Below are 19,351 nucleotides of genomic sequence, written 5' to 3'. Positions count from 1 at the left end.
CACTTCTAGCAGATTTTAACACGTATGCCGATGACCCGAACTGCACCCATGCCTCTCCGCTGATCCAGACCCTGGCAGGCCTTAACTTGACTCCACTTGTCACCACCTCCACTCATAAGGCAGGCCAAGCATTTGACTTAGTTTTTCCAACATTAGTTGCCTCCAGCCCGGCGCCCCTGCCCCTACCGTTTTCTTTATATGGTCCACTAGCCAGCCAGAAACCAAATACACCCCTAAAATGATGAGAAACTGGTGGAATGTCACGAAGTAGTCCTTGTTTGTAAAGGGATGCCTCCCAGACCATCAGTTGGTATAATTGAAAACTAAAGGATCAACAATATTATCCTTTGTGGTTTTCTATTTAACCTTGATTGAATCTTATATCTTTGTAATATACACTTATTTTCGAAACACCCCTCGTCTAGCTAGTTAATTTAGCAGTACCTCACAATTGATAGGCATTTATACTCTAAGACTTCTTTCAAATCATTGTATTCAAAGTCAATTATAAATGCAAATGTTACAAAGACAGACATGTACATGTAGACATTTTTAGTCAAAACAATGCAGCAAATAACATGTCATGTTTACATATAACATAAAACACATATATCACAACATGGAATCACATGTATACATCACCTTGATGCATAACAGACATAAATCGTTCTGTGATATATTAACATAAAACAAGTAGTATCTTGTCAACGAATTAGTGTGTCCAATTTTTTGTGTCCACTTTTTTACGTCCTGGGACAAACCACTGTAATGTCCTGCTATATTTTAGAATATTCGTATTACTCTATGGTCCTGGAAAGGTCAGAGATATTATTACATCATTTTGGTGATATTTTGATTCCAGCCTCCACAGTCCTGAACAGAATCACTCCCCATTTAGGAAACAAAGTAGTCCTTTGCGCCATCGCTTCAATCCATTTACCCTGCATTCACAGGCCATCCAGACACCGACACAATCCTATTTAACCAAGTTTTAGCATTGGATCCTATTGCACCTCTGAAAACGTGCACAGCCAGAAGAACCAGGCCTTCAGAACACTAATTCTCTTCTGATTTTTTATTTTTATGAAAACATCCAAAAACTCTATTCCACCTTCCCGGGTCCTGCTGACACAATTGACCCAATGATGCCGCCGGCCTGTCACTCAACTGTTCTCTCTGAGATTTGTGCTATCCTGGAAGACGATTCTCTTGAGGAACTGCTGAACTGTAAATCAGGTTTCCCAGATGACCCCTGCCCCCCCTCAATTTCTGGCTGCACACTCGGTAAATCCTTATCTCAATATGATCTGGAACGCCTCTTTGAAATCCAAAACCTTCCCTGTCATCTAGAAACAGGCGTTCTTTAGGCCTATTTCACTATTGTCAACTCCCGCAAAGATCATGGATAAGCTTGGACCAGCTTTCATCTTTTGTTGAGGCAAACAGTCTACTGCATGACACTCAATCCGCTTTATTAAAAGTCTCTGAATCCGTTAGCGAAACTGTGGACAGCGGCTCCTCTGCCATGGTGTTATTGCTAGACCTATCGGCAGCGTTCGACTAGGTGGTACACTCCACCTTGTTGAATAGTTTAAGCCTACTTGGCTTTCAGGGCACAGTGCTGTCTTGGATTCGATCTTTCCTGGAAGATCACTCTCAGTGGGTCTTTCTCCACCCTTTCTCTTCTTCCTCCAAACCCCTGGCCTGTGGGGTGTCTCAGGACTCAGCTCTTAGCCCACTGCTCTTTAACCTCTAACTGGCCTCATGACCACCTTCGTTGAATCCTGGGGAGTGACGGTAATCTCCTTTGCAGACCACACGCAACTGCTGTTCACGTTCCAAGAGCATTCAGAAGCAGCCTACCTTAAATTTAAAACTACCTAAAAGGCATAATCAACTGGCCGGGTTCAAACTTACTAAAAACCAAATTCAGATAAGACTCAGGTTATTTTTTTCAACCAGAAGAGCCTCCTACTAACCTCTGGTGGCTGGTTTAATTGAATCCACCTTTGGTACTGGCCTCGTCGGGCAGAAATTTGGGGACCCTGTTTGATTCTGATCTTTCCTTTGCCTCTCAGATCAAGCAGATCTATTTGATCTGCTTCTGGAAGCTTAGATCAGTCAGGAAGCTGCTACATGTGCTTCCGGCGGAGACCCGAAAAACAGTAATCTAGGTACTTGGTACAGTACTTTTGGATTATGCAAACAGCTTTTATTTGGGTCTCCCTGCTTTTCTGAACCATAGACTTCAGTTTATACAGAATGTGGCCCCTAGGCTGATCCGGCGGGTCAGGTTTCACCATCATATCTCGCTGCATCTAAGACCGCTACACTGGCTCCGTGTGGCAAAAAGGGTCAAGTTCAAGGCTCTGTCTATGGCTATCCGAGCCCTTGCATGCAAGGGCCCTCAATACCTGAGAAATAGATTCTGTGCCAACAGAAGAGGTCACTGAGATCAAACTGCATCTGAATTGTACACATTTCCCGGTTTGCTAAAGTCTGTCAGGGTGGCAAATCTTTTTCAGTGCTAACAGCCAAACTTTGGAAGACCCTTCCACTCACACTTCACATGGCCAACTACGAGCACTGCTTTAGGAAAGAATAAAAAAATCGGGCTTTTTGACCAAAACTAGATTAGACTGTCCAGTCCGTTCTATGTCTCTGCTTTGAGCACTGGGGCGCTTCTCCTGAAGCAGCCAAGTGCTGTACAAATGCCATTGATTATTCTTTCTTATAAAATGTCTCCGTCCAAAAATCAATCTTCCTGGCTCAGTATTCACTGATTAGATTGGAGCAAAACATTTGTGCTTTAAACCTCTGGTTCTTAACCTTTTTTAATTCTGAGGACCCCAATATACTCATTACTGGAATCTGGGATCCTTCACGGACTATTTGGAATCAGGGGAGCCTGGTCTAAACAATTTTGATGATTTGAACCGCCCAAACATACAGGAACAAGCATTCATCAAAAAATAAACACATTTTTAAATATATTTTATTTAATTCGCAAAGGAATATAGAAAAATCAAAGTTTAATTTTAATAGGAAAGTTGGAGCTTAACAAAATTCAATTGAGACCAACATTTGTCTATACAATATTCTGTTTGATGCCCTTGCTTTGCTCCCACGAATCAATCTGAGGATATCAATATTCACTTTAGCCCTCAATTTCAAATTACTTCATATTCACAGAACTTTTTTTAAAATTTCAGGTTTCGATTTTGCTTCTTTATTTACATACACTTTAATAATCTGTTAATATTTAAATGTCTAATCAATTGTGGAGCCCCTGAGTTCATGTTACGAACCCCTGTGGTCCCCGGACCACAGGTTCAGAACTAATGTCTTAAACACTATTTGCCCACATTGGTTGGTTAAAAGCAGACGTCAGCAGCAATTCCTACTCCTGAAGATGATTTGTGAGAGGCTGACAATCTCCGAACATTTCTTTGTCCAAAAACTTAAATGATGCATTTTCACAGTACATATACACGTCCAAATATAATTAATCAAAGCCAGATTGGTATTAGAGACTCCTTTTGTTTTTTAACGATATTACGGTAACAGCAAAAAATATCCTCAAATAAAAGGACTCTACTCGCCCTGGGACTTGTTGAGATTCCCACAATCATCTGATGAACTTCTCCACAATGTTATCCATCATTAATTTGCTCTTCCTCAGATGTTTCCAATCATCGTGAATGTTCTTGATTAACCTTTCCAGAGTAGATCCACAACCTATCAGCATGTAATGTGTGATTTATTTCCACAGTATTCTGCTTTATGTTTAAACTGTTCATGGTTGCCTTGCAACTTCATGTTATGTTTTTTTGTGTGGTGTCACATCACGATGAAAGCCTTTTAAGGCCTATATATTTATTATGTTAAATTATGAAACTTTACATGTTGCTTTTGCGCCAAGATTATCACAGAGGACAATGAATAAATGTTTGGCTATGCTGTAAAATTAATAGCACATTTCTTTTCTCCAGGTTTTGGAACTTGAAGGAGAAAAGGGTGAATGGGGATTTAAAGCACTGAAACAAATGATCAAAATTAACTTCAAACTGGTATGAGCCGAAGCTTTCGTAAAATCTTTCTATTTTTAATTAATTTTTTTAGGGGCGGGTAACTGTCATTAAAACATGCGTCCATAATTAAAAGAATATTGCTACTATCATTAGACCTTGCATTATTTTTGTAAAAATGTAGTTGGTGTTTATTAACATAATTTTTTGTCCAACAGATACAGTGAATGTTTGAACAGAAATATGTTTAGGGTTTCTGTTTTAAACCAGACAAAATAGTAAAACCCAGTTGATCCAGAAATAACATGTGGGGGAAAACACATGTTTTCTATGTGCCTGAGTGCCGACAGTTGAGTCCTAGTGTCTGATTCTAACATGGCCTCTGCACTAAGATTAATACCCATTTCAGGGTCGGGGGAAGGAGCAGTGAGTTAGTAGACCCTTTGCTTTCAATCTCCCCTAAGCTTCCAGGCTCTGCCTCCATGCAGAGGCCTGTCAAGGTACAGGTGTAACCAAAGAGGAGAGGGGGCGGGACCTTAATGAAATGCCACGGATGGCTCCTGCTGTAGCAATTTACTTCTGCTTTGAGCAACTGAAGTGGCCTCACTACAATAGAATTGCTTGCCATTGTCCAATATCCTTAGGTTTCTGTACTCTGCGGCCCACGTTGGCTGACTGCTTGTGCACACCCTTGCTTTAACTTTCCTTTGTGCTGACTACCTCCTTAACTGGTACGATACATAACTTTGCCACCTAAACACCACCTACTTGCCCAGTCCACCAGCGTGAGTGAATGTTGGAAATGGAACATGAACTGAGGTTTGTCACCACAGGCAGAGGAGACTGAATAGCAGTGACCAGAAATGTGCCAAAAAAGAAGCTATGCTTGCAGTACAGGTCTGCTGTTTCTAGATATGTCCGTGCCATTACTATGCCATGTCACAATGCATGGCTTGCGCTGTGCTCCTTGACTTCTGCTTACCAGTACTGAAAGATAGGGCCAGGGTCAAATTTGGTGGTTCTTACTGAGCTTGGTATCATAGGGGAATTCATTCAAAAGGGCCAGGTTTATGGCTATTATATATTGGATGGTGGGAGAAGTGTGTCCTCATGACCATGCATAGAGAATGGTACAACCATATCGTACACTATTGGCGGTTCATCGACGATATCTGTCTGGTTTGGAGTGGATCTAGAGAGTCAGCCATTGAGTTTGTTGAAGTTATCAACACTAACAGGCTCAATCTTCAATTTACTGCTACCATAGATAATTCCAGTGTAGAGTTTTTATATGCCTTAGTCTACATCAGTGATGAGAAAATACACGCTAGGCTTCACTGTAAGTTCACCGCAGGAAACTCTATTGTACACGCCAACAGCTCTCATCCACACCATCTCATCAAAAGCATACCTTACCGCAAATTTGTGCGCATTTGCGGAATTTGCAGTTTGGATGCTGTTTACAAAGAATGTCAACAGGAAGCATTTTGTTGGTTAGTGGATCGAGGATACAAAAAGTCTCACTTGAACCAAGCCTTTTCAAAACCAAACGATCTATCTAGAGAAGAATTATTACGGCCTAAGCAGACTAGGACTTCCATCACAGGCGAGGCTCCCATTGATGAGAAGCATACTATTCGATTGATTACCACCTTTAGTCAGCAAGAACTCAAACTCCGTAGGATTATCTATTCAGAATGGCCGATCATACTCACTGATATCAATCTGGGTTCCATCCTTCCTATGTTGCCTTCTATTACATTTAGGAGGGCACCCTCGATGAGGGATGCATTAGTCAAGCCTATGCCTGAAGTTATATTGAAAAGCACTTGGCTCAAAAAAATGGGTTTCTACAAATGTAATTCATGTTGTGCCTGTAGCTTTGTGACGAATGCAACCCCACTATAAGACGGCCTTTAGTGAGAAATCTATTGAAATTAAGGAAAATCTCACTTGTGGAACGGAATTTGCGATCTACAAACTCAGATGTACCTGTGGGCTCGAGTACATAGGTAGCACTAAGCTTCCTGTGCACAAACGTATTTTACAGCATGTACGGGCCATTTTAAATTCTGACCCCCAACTATCCAGTCGGCAGGCATTTTAAACTAGTCCATCAAAATAAATTGAAAGATCTGCAATACACTGTATTAGGGGCTATGCCCATCCCCGGACTGGTAAGGGAATCGTGATGAAAATGCTTCGACGTGAATGACATTTTATTCTAGCTCTCGATGCTCGTATGCCGAATGGCCTTAACATGAGCGAAGATCTGCACAACTTCCTCTAGTGAGTTTAGTAATATACTGGGTCACAGAGTTTGTCCCCCATTTCCGCCAACTTGCAGCTCATTTACATCTTTTGTAGACTGCGGTTGTGAGAGCCATATGCATTATGTCCACCCAGTATTTTAGCGCTCTCTCTCACTGTTGTTTAAATCTGATCTTAATCATAATTTTTCTGTGAGCTATATGAAATCATTGGCACTTGCACTTTATAATCATTTATGCTTAAATGATTCCTCCAAGCTGCTATTGAATTTACAAGTTGCACAGCACTATTTTGTACTTTTTTGTCACACTATGTACTTTTGTATTGTTATTTATTAGTACAGACTTTTTATATACTGCTAACATTATAGACATATGGCCAGGCTTGAATGGCCCAGAAATGGAAGTTTATTTTGGCAGCTACTATAGTATTGATTGCTATGAGGAGATTAGTAGACCATATTTGCACTTGCAATATATTTTCTGAGTAGTTATTTGTTTCTATCCTCCTTGCCCCACATTGGTGCATTTATGATATCAGTCATTTATAGCTTTTTGAATGAATATTGTGGATTATCTATATTATGTACTGCCTCTGCTATTTAGTTACGTGCTAGCCAAACTTCCGTATATTATAAAGTTTTAATATCTTGCACGTCTAGTAATCCAGTATAATTTTTTTACAGTATGAGATGTCGATATGATTACCTGTGATTGCCATACCATCAGTTTTCTTCACATGTCAAGGATGCACTTGCAAGTTTTATCTGAAAAAACTATGCATTATGTTCTTTTCGTGTGTTTTCAGTATTGCAGCACTGTCTGTTTATAGTATTTATACATTGAGAATGCATATTTTGAAGGCCTTTTCCTTTTTATTCTGAAGAACTGTTTTTTAGGCATTTTAATCATATCGCCCATACTGAATGTTTATTAGTCTGTCTTCAGTATTCACTAAAACACACAAGATGATGGACGGAATGTTGCACATTGGCAAAACATTCACCCCCAGTCACAGATCTGGGTTTAATCCATCGTTATTTTGCTCACCACGCCGCCCAAGTTCAGACATGGCCATATGCAAATCAGTCTTGACCCTGTGCCTCATGAATAGAGGGAGCCAGAGAACCACAAATCACCAGAACGCCGAGCAAGCAAGCCGCAGAGAAACGAGCTACCGGCTCACGGTCTCACGGATATACGGGCACGCGAACTACCAAAAAACGCTTGGGTCCCCGCTGAAAACCCCGCCAAAACCCTCGCTACAAGCGTCCGGCCGCAGTTGTACATCCGTGGTGCGGAGTATTGGGCAGGGCAGCGCGTGGAGCGTGAGGAGCAAAGCGGAGCAAAGCGGAGGCGGATTGGAGTAAAGAGGAGCACGGTCACAGACTCTGTCCCAGGCAGCCCGACCCCACGAGACTCCCCGTGTCCAGAGGTTCCCCCTGCAGCCCAGTGCCGCATCAGACACCAAGGAGAGGGGCAAGAAGCGGTGAGGAGGGTGTCTGGGGTTGTGAGTGGGAACGGGAGCGTGGACAGGTGCGGGTCGGACTGGGGGGGAGAGGGGGGGAGGGGCGCTTAGCCCTAAGCCTGAGCCCCTGAAACCAAGAGGTCCCTGAAGCCATACACTACCTGAACAGGACGCAGAGGGAGCAGTCTGGTCTGGTCTGAACCGGATTAGGAGGAGGCATTGGTAGTGGTGTGGGGAGGAACAGCACAGGGGCTAAGACTGACATCGGAATTAGTCCATTCTCCAATTCGGAGTAAAGAATTGGGGACATGCGGTCAGGAAAAGTTCGTCAAGCCCCCATCTATAAAAATAAGAAAAGAGCGACAACACAGGATCATATAAAAACGGTTAACAAATCAGGAAATAAGAGTAAGCTAAAAGAGGATTTAAACCCACAAGAAAAGATTTTGATCCCCATTACAGCTACTGAGTCATTTAAACTCAGTGGGAAAAATCTAAAGCACAAATATCAGTTTTTAAAAGACCCGATGGCGGCAATTTATGCAAACTCAGAAGAGGCACAAAGCCTACAAACACCTATAAAACCGACACACTTCATAATATCAAAAAGAGCCGGTGATAAATGTCCAGAAGCAACGTTAAGCCAACCAGAAAAGTGTCAACAAAAAGAAGGAAGGATGCCAGAAGAAAGGGATGAAAGACCGGTTCAAGAAAAATCAGCCTTAAAGAAATGGCTTCTAAAAGCGACAGCCCAAATTCACGTTCTGGCACCCCAACCCATATATCAACCAACAACTCAACGTACAGCCTCTCACGAAAAAAGTAAGGAAGAAAAAACTGCTCAAAGGTATATGTTAAGGGAAGAAAGCGAAAGCGGAGATCAAGTCACACAACGAGGAACAATCCAAAAGATAAACTGGTCAAGATCTTTTTCAATAACGGAGGAAGACGACCTCATAAAGATGCTAGAATTCAAATCCCAACAAGCTGAGGAAACTGGGGCAATATACCAAGGAATACATAGGGATACAGTCCCAATGGAAAAAAAGGAAAGGGGAGTTGAAAGGGGAGCAGTATCAACCCCCATCAAACACACCCCCAGCCCCACTCTTTGGAAAGAAGTAAACACTGGAAGAAGTGGCTCACCACATGGAGTCAAAAAAACACAGTCACCAATCACTATTTCATCAGTAAGTGGGTTCGATTCCATATCGGGGATCTTAATTCCACCAACAAATAAAGAAACAATCACTTGGAGCGATCAGTTACTAAAAAGTCTACAGCAAGCAATCACTGTATTAAATTTTCAATCAGACAAATTGGATGTGCAGGTAGACTTAATTAACCTGATCGCAACTCATATTGCCGGAATCAATAATAAGTTGGATAAAATTTCAGACCAAATATCAAATGGAACAATCAAAGACCGACAAAACAAGTACAAAGTATTGGACCAAAGCTGCGGGTGCGGCAAAATAATAGATAAATTGACATGCTTACCCGAAATTTTGACTGAGATTCTATGCGCCGCACAAGCAAGAAAGCAAATAGAAAAAAAATCGTGCTTAGTAAATACAGGTAAAATTACAATGATTGAAAGAAGTATGGGGCAAAGTATAGAATCTGCAGAAAACTCCACGGAGGACGATGCAAATATAACAAAAGAGCAGGGAAATGGGTACAGCGAAAAAAATACGGCTGCCGCCCCAAGCGTGTTGGAAAATCAAACTAAAAGACAACGCAAACGAGCTCGAAAAGCCAGGAAGAACGTCAATTCAAAAATTAAGCAGGGAAAAAAACAAAATTATGCTATTTTTGCACAAAATACTAACAATAGTGCACAAGAGCAAGCAGTCACAAGTCAAATAACACAGGAAACACTGAAGAATCAATCATATTAGATAATTTGAGGGACTGCAATATTTCCACGCAAAGAAATCAGTGTGTATTAGTATCTGCTGATAGGAAAGCAATAAAAGGAGGGAATACCGTTGAAAAAGTAAAAATAAAAACGAGCATAGAGGAGGCGAGGGAAAACGTGATAAGAAGGGTCAATAACAAACAAACAACTAAAACACAGGCAATAGAAGACACGTCTCAAAAAGGGGCACCTGAAGTAAAAAACGATGATGGCATAAAAACCAAGCACCAGTAATTAATAAACAAACGGATAACAAATGAAGTTAAAATAAACCTGCAAAAAAGGGAAAAAAGTCCTGGACAGTACATAGAAAGAGCCTCAAGTACAGACATCCAGCTATCTATTACCATGGATAAAAATGGCCGAACGTGCAAACATTAGCAGAGAAAAAACAAATGGAGAAGACCAGGACAGATAAAATGATCAGAACAAATGAAGATGACAGAAGCCAAAGCGATGAGGAAGATAAAATGCAGAAATCAAGCTCAAAAGGACTGCCCACCATTGAGCTCATGACCAACGCAAAGGCGGGGGAAAGGACAAGGGAAAAAAGGGAACAAAATGGAAATCAAGAACTCCACCCAAACCCAGTAGAGACAGGCTGTAAACTAATTTTCAAGCCGGAATATCAAACTAAGGGAAAAAATGACACACTAAATAGGGGTAATATAATGAGACTATTTAGAGAAATACCGAAATTTAGGGACACTCCATCGTCCGATCTCTTGGCACTAGAATTTGTTCAAGTTAACACGGAGACGGATCTGGAATTAAGTAGAACAACCTGGGCGTCGATAGAGACAACGGAACGGATCTTCTCCACTAGGGAGATCTTCGAAACATGGGGCATAATAATATCATATCCACCGAAAATAAAATATCCATACCCGCTAATAAACGACGAGGTCTCCGGGCAGTATAAAACAAAGGGAAAGTCTTCCACGGTACTAAAAGGAGCTAGAAGTACGTCACCAAATCAAGAGACATGCAGGGGAGCCGGCGTGCAAATTATTTCGGACAGACAAACAGCCATCCAGTCAGAGGGAAATCATGACTGGTCCTGGTTACCCCATAACTTGAATTTACATCGATCCTGATGATAACATCACAGTAAGGGGGATCAAAACAATAAGGCAGAAAATCAAAGTGAGAAAAAAACCATGATCTGTTCTTGGAATGTTCATGGTTTTAAAAAAATGCAACAAGACCAAGAAACCATCACCTATTTAAGTAATTTCAAAGTAATACTGCTTCAAGAAACATGGAACACTTCACCAAAGCACTTGGCAGGCTACAAAGAATTCCACATAATGGTGGAAAAAATCTCCAAGTATGGGCATCCAAGAGGGGGGTTGTCCATATATATTGCAACAGAAAATGATTGGAAAACGGAGGAAATGGATTCCGGAGAAAACTGGATCCAAATAATAAAAGTGGAAGAAAATCTTCCTGTACAAGGAGAAGGAGTGGGGGATAAGTTAATATTCCTTAATATTTATATTCATCCTGCAAAGAACAAAAAAGAGAAAAAATTGTCCACTCTAATAAACTTAATAAAAACATTACAAGTCACACATCAATATCACGAGATGATAATATCAGGGGACTCTAATTATAATCTGACAGGAGGAAAGACGAATAAGAATAAGGAAATAAATCAAAATATACGAAACAAGCTGGAAAAACTAGGCATGGTCATCCTAAACGGTTACACGAAGGGAGACCAACCGGCTGGTATCACCTTTTCCTGTGGAAAAAAACAATCAATCATTGATTATACGATAATCAGTAAAGAGCTTTCGTCCCGGGTAGACAACTTCTGCATCATAACACGTCCTGAGAGCGATCATTTCCCTCAGGAGACAGTCCTAGACCTAAGCGTCAAGCAAAAGGAGTGTGCATCATCATTAGTAGTATGGCCTGAAATATACAACTTACGGAAGCTTAAATGGAGAGGAGTCATCATGGAAGAGATAATGGATATGGTGAATGAACACATAAAGAATGATGAGGAGTCAGAAGTTCAATCGTTAAGTAACTGGGAGGAACTATGTGAATTACTCCTGGGCAAATTTCCAGCAAAAACAGTAAGTAAGGGAAATCACGGGTTTATCAATGATCCATGGTACACAACACAGATGAGAAACAAAAAAAGAAACATCGCCAAAGAGGTAAGACAAAACGCGCAAGCAATTAAAATGGGGAATAAAAATAAACAGTGGAAAGATCCAAAAATTGAGAAAAGAATACAAGGCGGAATGCAGAGTGGAAAAAAGAAAATACAGAGAAAAGTTATGGGAAGATCTGCTGTGGGCAAGCAAACTACCAAATAGTAACGAATTCTGGAGTATAATCAACAAATTAATGAAAGGATACGGAAAGCAAAATACCATCGGAATAAGCGAAAACACCTGGCTAGAATACATAGATCAATTGTATAACCCCAAATTTGGATTAGAAAAGGTAGATGCAGTAAGATCACCGAACATAAAGGAAAAAGAACCTTACACCGAGGTAACCAGCACTAATATTGAAAGTGGAAAAAATCAGTGTAGCTGGGAAGTGGATGACCAAACTCTGACAACTGTTAAACGCATAAAAACACTGATAAAAAAACTTGAAAGCGGAAGGAGCAGCAGGCCCAAATGGGCTATCAAATGCTCTGTTCAAACGAGACCCGGAAGTTTGGGCAAAATATCTAACACCTCCTTTTCAACCACGTGTTTTGTGACAACAAGATCCCACAATCCTGGAGTGGTAACCTGTTCCACGCAATTTACAAGAGTGGCATTAGAACAGAAACCGGGAATTACAGGTTGATCGCCCTGATCGACGTAGAGGCCAAACTCTATGCTTCATGCATCCTGGAACATTTACAAGAGTGGACAGAGGAAAACAACATTATTCCAAAATTCCAAACAGGCTTCAGACGGGGAATGGGCACCATTACAAATCTAACAGCCTTGACAATTCTAACGGAAAAAGCTAAAAGGAAAAAGGGAGTATTAGTGGCCTGCTATATAGACCTGAAAGCAGCTTTCGATAGAGTGCCGCGGGATCGCTTGTGGAAGAAATTTAAAGCGTGGGGACTGCCACAGACATTGATAAACGCAATACAATTACTATACAGCGAGACATGGGCTACTGTAAAACTAGGGGATGGGCAAAGAGTTTCTTCAAAAATAAAAATAACAAACGGATTAAAACAGGGCTGCGTCCTTTCGCCAGGTTTATTCAATCTATGCCTAGCGGATTTGAACAGTCACCTAGAACAAATAAATGGACACCCACCAAATCTGGCAAATGAGCCGGTTCAATACTTGCAGTATGCAGATGACATTGTCCTGGTAAGTCAAACTCCGATAGGGCTACAAAGGTCAATAAACAAACTCATAGACTATATGGACGCCCAAGGTTTAGAATTGAACAAATCAAAAACCAAGGTGGTAAGATTAGCAGGCCCAAGACAAGGAAACTACAAATGGTATGCAAAGAACTCTCAAATAGAGGAAATAAGAGTTTATAAATACTTGGGCATCAAAATGGCAAAAAATGTGTCAATGGTGGAGCAGAAAAAGGAGATTACAGCAAAAGCACAATCCCTAATATTTGCCTACAAACAACTATCCAAGAAACTGGAAAGCCCTTCATATGGGCATCTTTTAAAAATTATGGCAGCCCAATTGCTACCGACCTTGTCCTACGGTCTGGAAACCTGGCATGGCCAAGAAAGCAACATCTTAAATAAATTACAAACCAAGGCTTATAAAACGGTATTCAATCTCTTTAAAGGTTCCTCGCCAGCACAAATTTATTTGGAATTCGGACTACAGAACCAAGCATTCCAAAGGAAGGCAACCATGGTAAATCTATGCTGGAAATTCAGAGCAGCAGAATTGGGAACTTTGAACAACTTATGCTGGTTGGAAATAAAACAACAACGTGAGCAAAATATCCCAAACTCATGGGGGGACCAATTGAGGGTAGCCCTAGAAGATTTAGAGCTCAATGGGCTTTGGAACAGAAAGCTGGAAAAGGCCACATTTAAAAAAGCTTGCAATAACAAAGCAAAAACATTATCTTTTTGTGGAGGACAAAAGGGGATTGTTAAAACGCCGCCACGCATGGGTCATAATAAATTCTTATACACGGCTAAGACCACAACCGTACCTTGCAGCTCACTTCCGATTGTCCCTAAAAAGGAGGTTCATGGCATACAGATTTGGATATCATTGTTAACTGGACTTGGCGCCCTCCTGGAAAAATAAAGACCAAACAAAGGCATGTCGCTTATGTGGTTATCACACTGAATCCCTGTGCCATTTACTGTGTGTCTGTGAAACAGTAAAATCAGAAAGAAGGAAGGAGCTGAGAACAGTTTATAATGACTTAAATATCCGTACCTGCAGACAGGCGGCGACAAGTTGGATGGGAGCCACATCAAACATTTAAATATGCAAGGGGATAAAATTTATGATAGCGGTAGAAAGCTTACTTACAAAAGTAGGCAAATATTGAATGCTGCGTACCACAAAGAAATTAAGTAGGACTTTATGAACTGTAATTCTTCTTCTTTTTTTTTTTTTTTAATAAGAAATGTGTTTTATATGCTTTATGGTTTGTGAAAACCAAACAAAGTTACTTTTGACTGACTTTGACTGACTGTGCCTCATGGGAAAAGTCCAGCCCGACCTGCAAAGCCAGCTCTTCCCTGGACCGGAATCAAGCATTCTAGGACCGGTTTCTGGCTATCAGCCGTCATCATCCAGGATAGCTTGACTCCGGTGGCGTAGTGAGCACGGGACCCACGTCTGGGCATACCCTTCCCACATAGGGCGAACAGCAAAACACACAAGATGATGGACGGAATGTTGCACATTGGCAAAACATTCACCCCCAGTCACAGATCTGGGTTTAATCCATCGTTATTTTGCTCACCACGCCACCCCAGAGGCACAGGGTCAAGACTGATTTGCATATGGCTGGGTCCAAACTGGAACGGCATGGTGAGCAAAAAAACGATGGATTTAGGCCCAGATCTCTGTACTGGGGTGAATGTATGACATTGTTCTGCATTCTGTCCATCAACTGTTGTTTTGCTTTTGTCACCCCCGAGTGGGAAGGGTATGCCCAGACGTGGGTCCCGTGCTCTCCATGCCACTGGAATCAAGCTATCCTGGCTGAAGAGGGGTGAAACCCCGAAACCGGTCTTAGGATGCTTGTTTCCAGTCCAGGGAGGACCTGGCTTGGCAGTTCGGGCTGGACTGTTCCCAAGAGGCACAGGGTCAAGACTGATTTGCATATGGCTGGGTCCAAACTGGAACGGCATGGTGAACAAAAAAACGATGGATTTAGGCCCAGATCTCTGTACTGGGGTGAATGTATGACATTGTTCTGCATTCTGTCCATCAACTGTTGTTTTGCTTCAGTATTCACTAACCTGGTGTGGCTATTTTCAATAGCCAATTGTGCACATTCTGTTTTTTTTTTTTTATTTAAAAAGAGTTCCCCGTAAATGAACCGCATCATGTGATCAAGCTCGCTGTGTCGAGTGAAATACGTCATGGCAGGCACTATGCATGTGTATTTCTGTGGATAATCTTGGATTAAATTGCACTGCTTTTACACAACATCAAGTCTGAAGTCTTCTTTGAGTTTGGCTGAGGTCCGTGCCTGCTGGTTCTGCCGAGGATTGGCAGACAGGATTCTTGTGTGTGAAAATAAATAAATATATATAATATGTTTCACCAAAGTCCCAAGCTACGAGAAGGCACACAAGCAGGTATCCGGACCTGCACAGCGAGCCACATACTACTAAGACTTTTGCCTTGCTAATCATCCGCCTACTATAGGATGCAAAAGCTTTCAAATATTTGGTGCTTTGAACCCACTGAGGGTAATTAACATTTCTCTTGGGACTACATGTCCCAGTGTGCAGTTGGTAACGCACTTAGCGGAATGCACGCATATAAAGAGACGTCAGATGCGCCATGACAAGAAGCCAGCCCCTGAGGAAGAGGTCAATAACCTTGAAACGCGTAGGGCTTGAACGTACAATTATCGGAATGGCGAGGCAATGAAAAGCGCAGGAATGCAGGAACGCATGAATGCGGGGGAGCTGCTCGTGTGCCTTCTCGTAGCTTGGGACTTTGGTGAAACACATTACAACGCGGCATCCCTGCCGTGGAGAAGAGCACCATCTTTGCAGAAAGAGGCTGAGGTTGGTAACGATATCCGGACCTGCACAGCACAGCGAGCCACATACTACTAAGACTTTTGCCTTGCTAATCATCCGCCTACTATAGGATGCAAAAGCTTTCAAATATTTGGTGCTTTGAACCCACTGAGGGTAATTACCTTTCTCTTGGGACTACATGTCCCAGTGTGCAGTTGGTAACGCACTTAGCGGAATGCACGCATATAAAGAGACGTCAGATGCGCCATGACAAGAAGCCAGCCCCTGAGGAAGAGGTCAATAACCTTGAAACGCGTAGGGCTTGAACGTACAATTATCGGAATAGCGAGGCAATGGAAAACGCAGGAATGCAGGAACGCATGAATGCGGGCGGGCTGCTCGTGTGCCTTCTCGTAGCTTGGGACTTTGGTGAAACACATACATATATATATATATATATATATATATATATATATATATATATATATATATATATATATATATATATATATATATATATATATATTCACTGAAAAAACCATAGGTTTCACACATGTTATAGTTAGCGGAAATTTTACTGATAAAAAACCAATGAAATTCCCCCGTTATAGTTAGTGCAGGCAACTATAACTCACGCGACCGCAATCCTCTGCTGATGCTAATACTGTATTTAGACACTTATTTACCCATGTCTTCTTCCATACATTTTTAGCTATACATATATTACAAATATTTTTTTTTCATAAAGACACATATGTCATCAGCAGAAGATTGCGGTCGCGTGAGTTATAGTTGCCTGCACTAACTATAACGGGGGAATTTCATTAGTTTTTTATCAGTAAAATTTCCGCTAACTATAACATGTGTGAAACCTATGGTTTTTTCAGTGAATTAGCAAGGTTTTTTAAATGCTAATTCCTAACTATAACGTGTGTGAAACCTATGGTTTTTTCAGTGAATTTGTACGTTTTTTTAAATGCTAAGTTACTTTACGCCATTCGTGGCGTGCGCGCCCATTTAACGCAGTTCGTTCCGTGCGCGCACGGTGCGCTTCGCGCACCGTGCGCGCACAGTGAGCACGCGGTGCGCTTCGCGCACCGCGCGCCCACTTTACGCAGTTATTATGCGCACCGCGTGCCCACGTTACGCTAGATGGGCCATGTACGCACGGTGCGCTTCGCGCACCATGCGCACATGGAGGACATATGATGCACTTCGTTTTTAAAGGTAATATTTTAATTTTTCGCAGTAGTTATAAGCCATGCACAAATGGTGCCCTTCGGGCACCATTTGCACACGGGGTGGAGAGAGTGTGGATAATTTTTTTTTTTTAATATTTTTTTTTTTAATATTTTCGTTTTTCACTTCTGTGATAAGCCATGCAGAATTGGTGACCTTCGGTCACCAATTGCACACGGGGTGGGGTTAGTGTGGATAATTTTTTTTTTTTTATATATATTTTTACCGTACGCGTACGGTAAGCGTAATCGGCGAAATTAGCGAAAAAATAAAAATTCCGTTTTTGGCATTGGGGGATCTTTGGGGACTCCCTCTACATGGCTATGTGTGTGGGAGCTGTCAAAACAGCCCCTTTAAATGTTTTTGTGCTTTGTTTGTTAATCATCTCTCTCAAGGCGAGAGAGAAAATGGCGGCCGCCGCTTCCTGGTTTCGGCCGATTCGAATGTTTACTAAGATCTAAGAGCCAATCATAATCGCGCTCGCGCACGCCACCGTACGCGTACGGTAAGCGTACCGTAAGCGCACCGTAAGCTGGCTTAGATATATATATTGATTTAAAGGCTATTTTCTCAGAATCTACTGAACAGATTTACACCAAACCTGCAAAAGGCACTTCCTTGACCTGAGGACTACCTCTCTGCCAAATTTCTAGTAATTCTGTTCAGCCGTTCGGGCTGTAGCCCTGTCTAAATGTCCTATGGAAAAATGCATGGGAAAAACGCGTTTTGGGACCCCCCTTTTATCTCAGCCCCCGCTTGACGAATCCCCCCGAGACTTTCAGGGTAGGGGCGGAGCGTAGCGCCCCACCTATTTTGAAAGATTCGCGAGGATTCGTCGACCGGCGCCAAAGTTATTCAAAATAGAATGTTGCGGATTTCCTATGGAAACGTGGTCCTAACTAGAACTACCTACTGGCGACCGCCAGTAGGTAATATATATATATATATATTCACTGAAAAAACCATAGGTTTCAGACATGTTATAGTTAGCGGAAATTTTACTGATAAAAAACCAATGAAATTCCCCCGTTATAGTTAGTGCAGGCAACTATAACTCACGCGACCGCAATCCTCTGCTGATGCTAATACTGTATTTAGACACTTATTTGCCCATGTCTTCTTCCATAAATTTTTAGCTATACATATATTACAAATATTTTTTTTTCATAAAGACACATATGTCATCAGCAGAAGATTGCGGTCGCGTGAGTTATAGTTGCCTGCACTAACTATAACGGGGGAATTTCGTTGGTTTTTTATCAGTAAAATTTCCGCTAACTATAACATGTCTGAAACCTATGTTTTTTTCAGTGAATTTGTAAGGTTTTTTAAATGCTAATTCCTAACTATAACGTGTGTGAAACCTATGGTTTTTTCAGTGAATTTGTACGGTTTTTTAAATGCTAAGTTACTTTACGCCATTCGTGGCGTGCACGCCCACTTAACGCAGTTCGTTCCGTGCGCGCACGGTGCGCTTCGCGCACCGTGCGTGCACAGTGAGCACGCGGTGCGCTTCGCGCACCGCTCGCCCACTTTACGCAGTTAGTGCCGTACACGCAAGGTGGGCACGCAGTGCGCTACGCGCACCGCGTGCCCACGTTACGCACCGTGCGCACATGGAGGACATATTATGCGCTTCCTTGTGATAGGTAATCTGTAAAATTTAATTTGTAAGTGATGACAATAATATGCCATGCACAGAGTTTTTTTTTTGTATTAAAATTTTTAGCACAAGCGCACCGTACGCGTACGGTAAGCGTAATCGGCGAAATTTTCAAAAAATAAAAATTTACCGTTTTTGGCCTTGGGGGATCTTTGAGGACTCAACTAACATGGCTATGTGCATGGGCACTGTCTAAACAGCCCCTTTATATGTTTTTTGCCTTTGTTTACAGCCCCCCCCTCAGAGTGCGAGAGAGAAAATGGCGGCCGCCGCTTCCTGGTTTCGACCGATTCGAATGTTTACTTAGATGTAACAGCGCATCAGAATCGCGCTCGCGCACGCCACCGTACGCGTACGGTAAGCTTACGGTAAGCGTACCGTAAGCTGGCTCAGATATATATATTGATTTAAAGGCTATTTTCTCAGAATCTACTGAACAGATTTACACCAAACCTACAAAAGGCACTTCCTTGACCTGAGGACTACCTCTCTGCCAAATTTCTAGTAATTCTGTTCAGCCGTTCGGGCTGTAGCCCTGTCTAAAGGTCCTATGGAAAAATGCATGGGAAAAACGCGTTTTGGGACCC

The 19,351-nt window shown here is 41.8% G+C and overlaps 1 protein-coding gene across 2 annotated transcripts in view; it reads left to right on the top strand.

The window, feature by feature from the left end:
- COPS2 (COP9 signalosome subunit 2) overlaps positions 1-19,351 on the top strand; it is a 289,702-nt gene that overhangs the window by 45,230 nt on the left and 225,121 nt on the right. For both annotated transcript variants that reach the window (XM_085644223.1, XM_085644221.1), the window contains exon 3: positions 3,993-4,070. In XM_085644223.1, coding sequence (XP_085500349.1) covers positions 3,993-4,070 — 78 coding nt within the window. The remainder of the gene's footprint in view (positions 1-3,992; positions 4,071-19,351) is intronic.

Source organism: Triturus cristatus, chromosome 3_1, assembly GCF_964204655.1.
Source record: "Triturus cristatus chromosome 3_1, aTriCri1.1, whole genome shotgun sequence".
Classification (NCBI taxonomy): Eukaryota; Metazoa; Chordata; class Amphibia; order Caudata; family Salamandridae; genus Triturus; species Triturus cristatus.
Note: the sequence above shows the minus strand (reverse complement) of the source record. Positions and strands in the feature narration are given on the sequence as shown.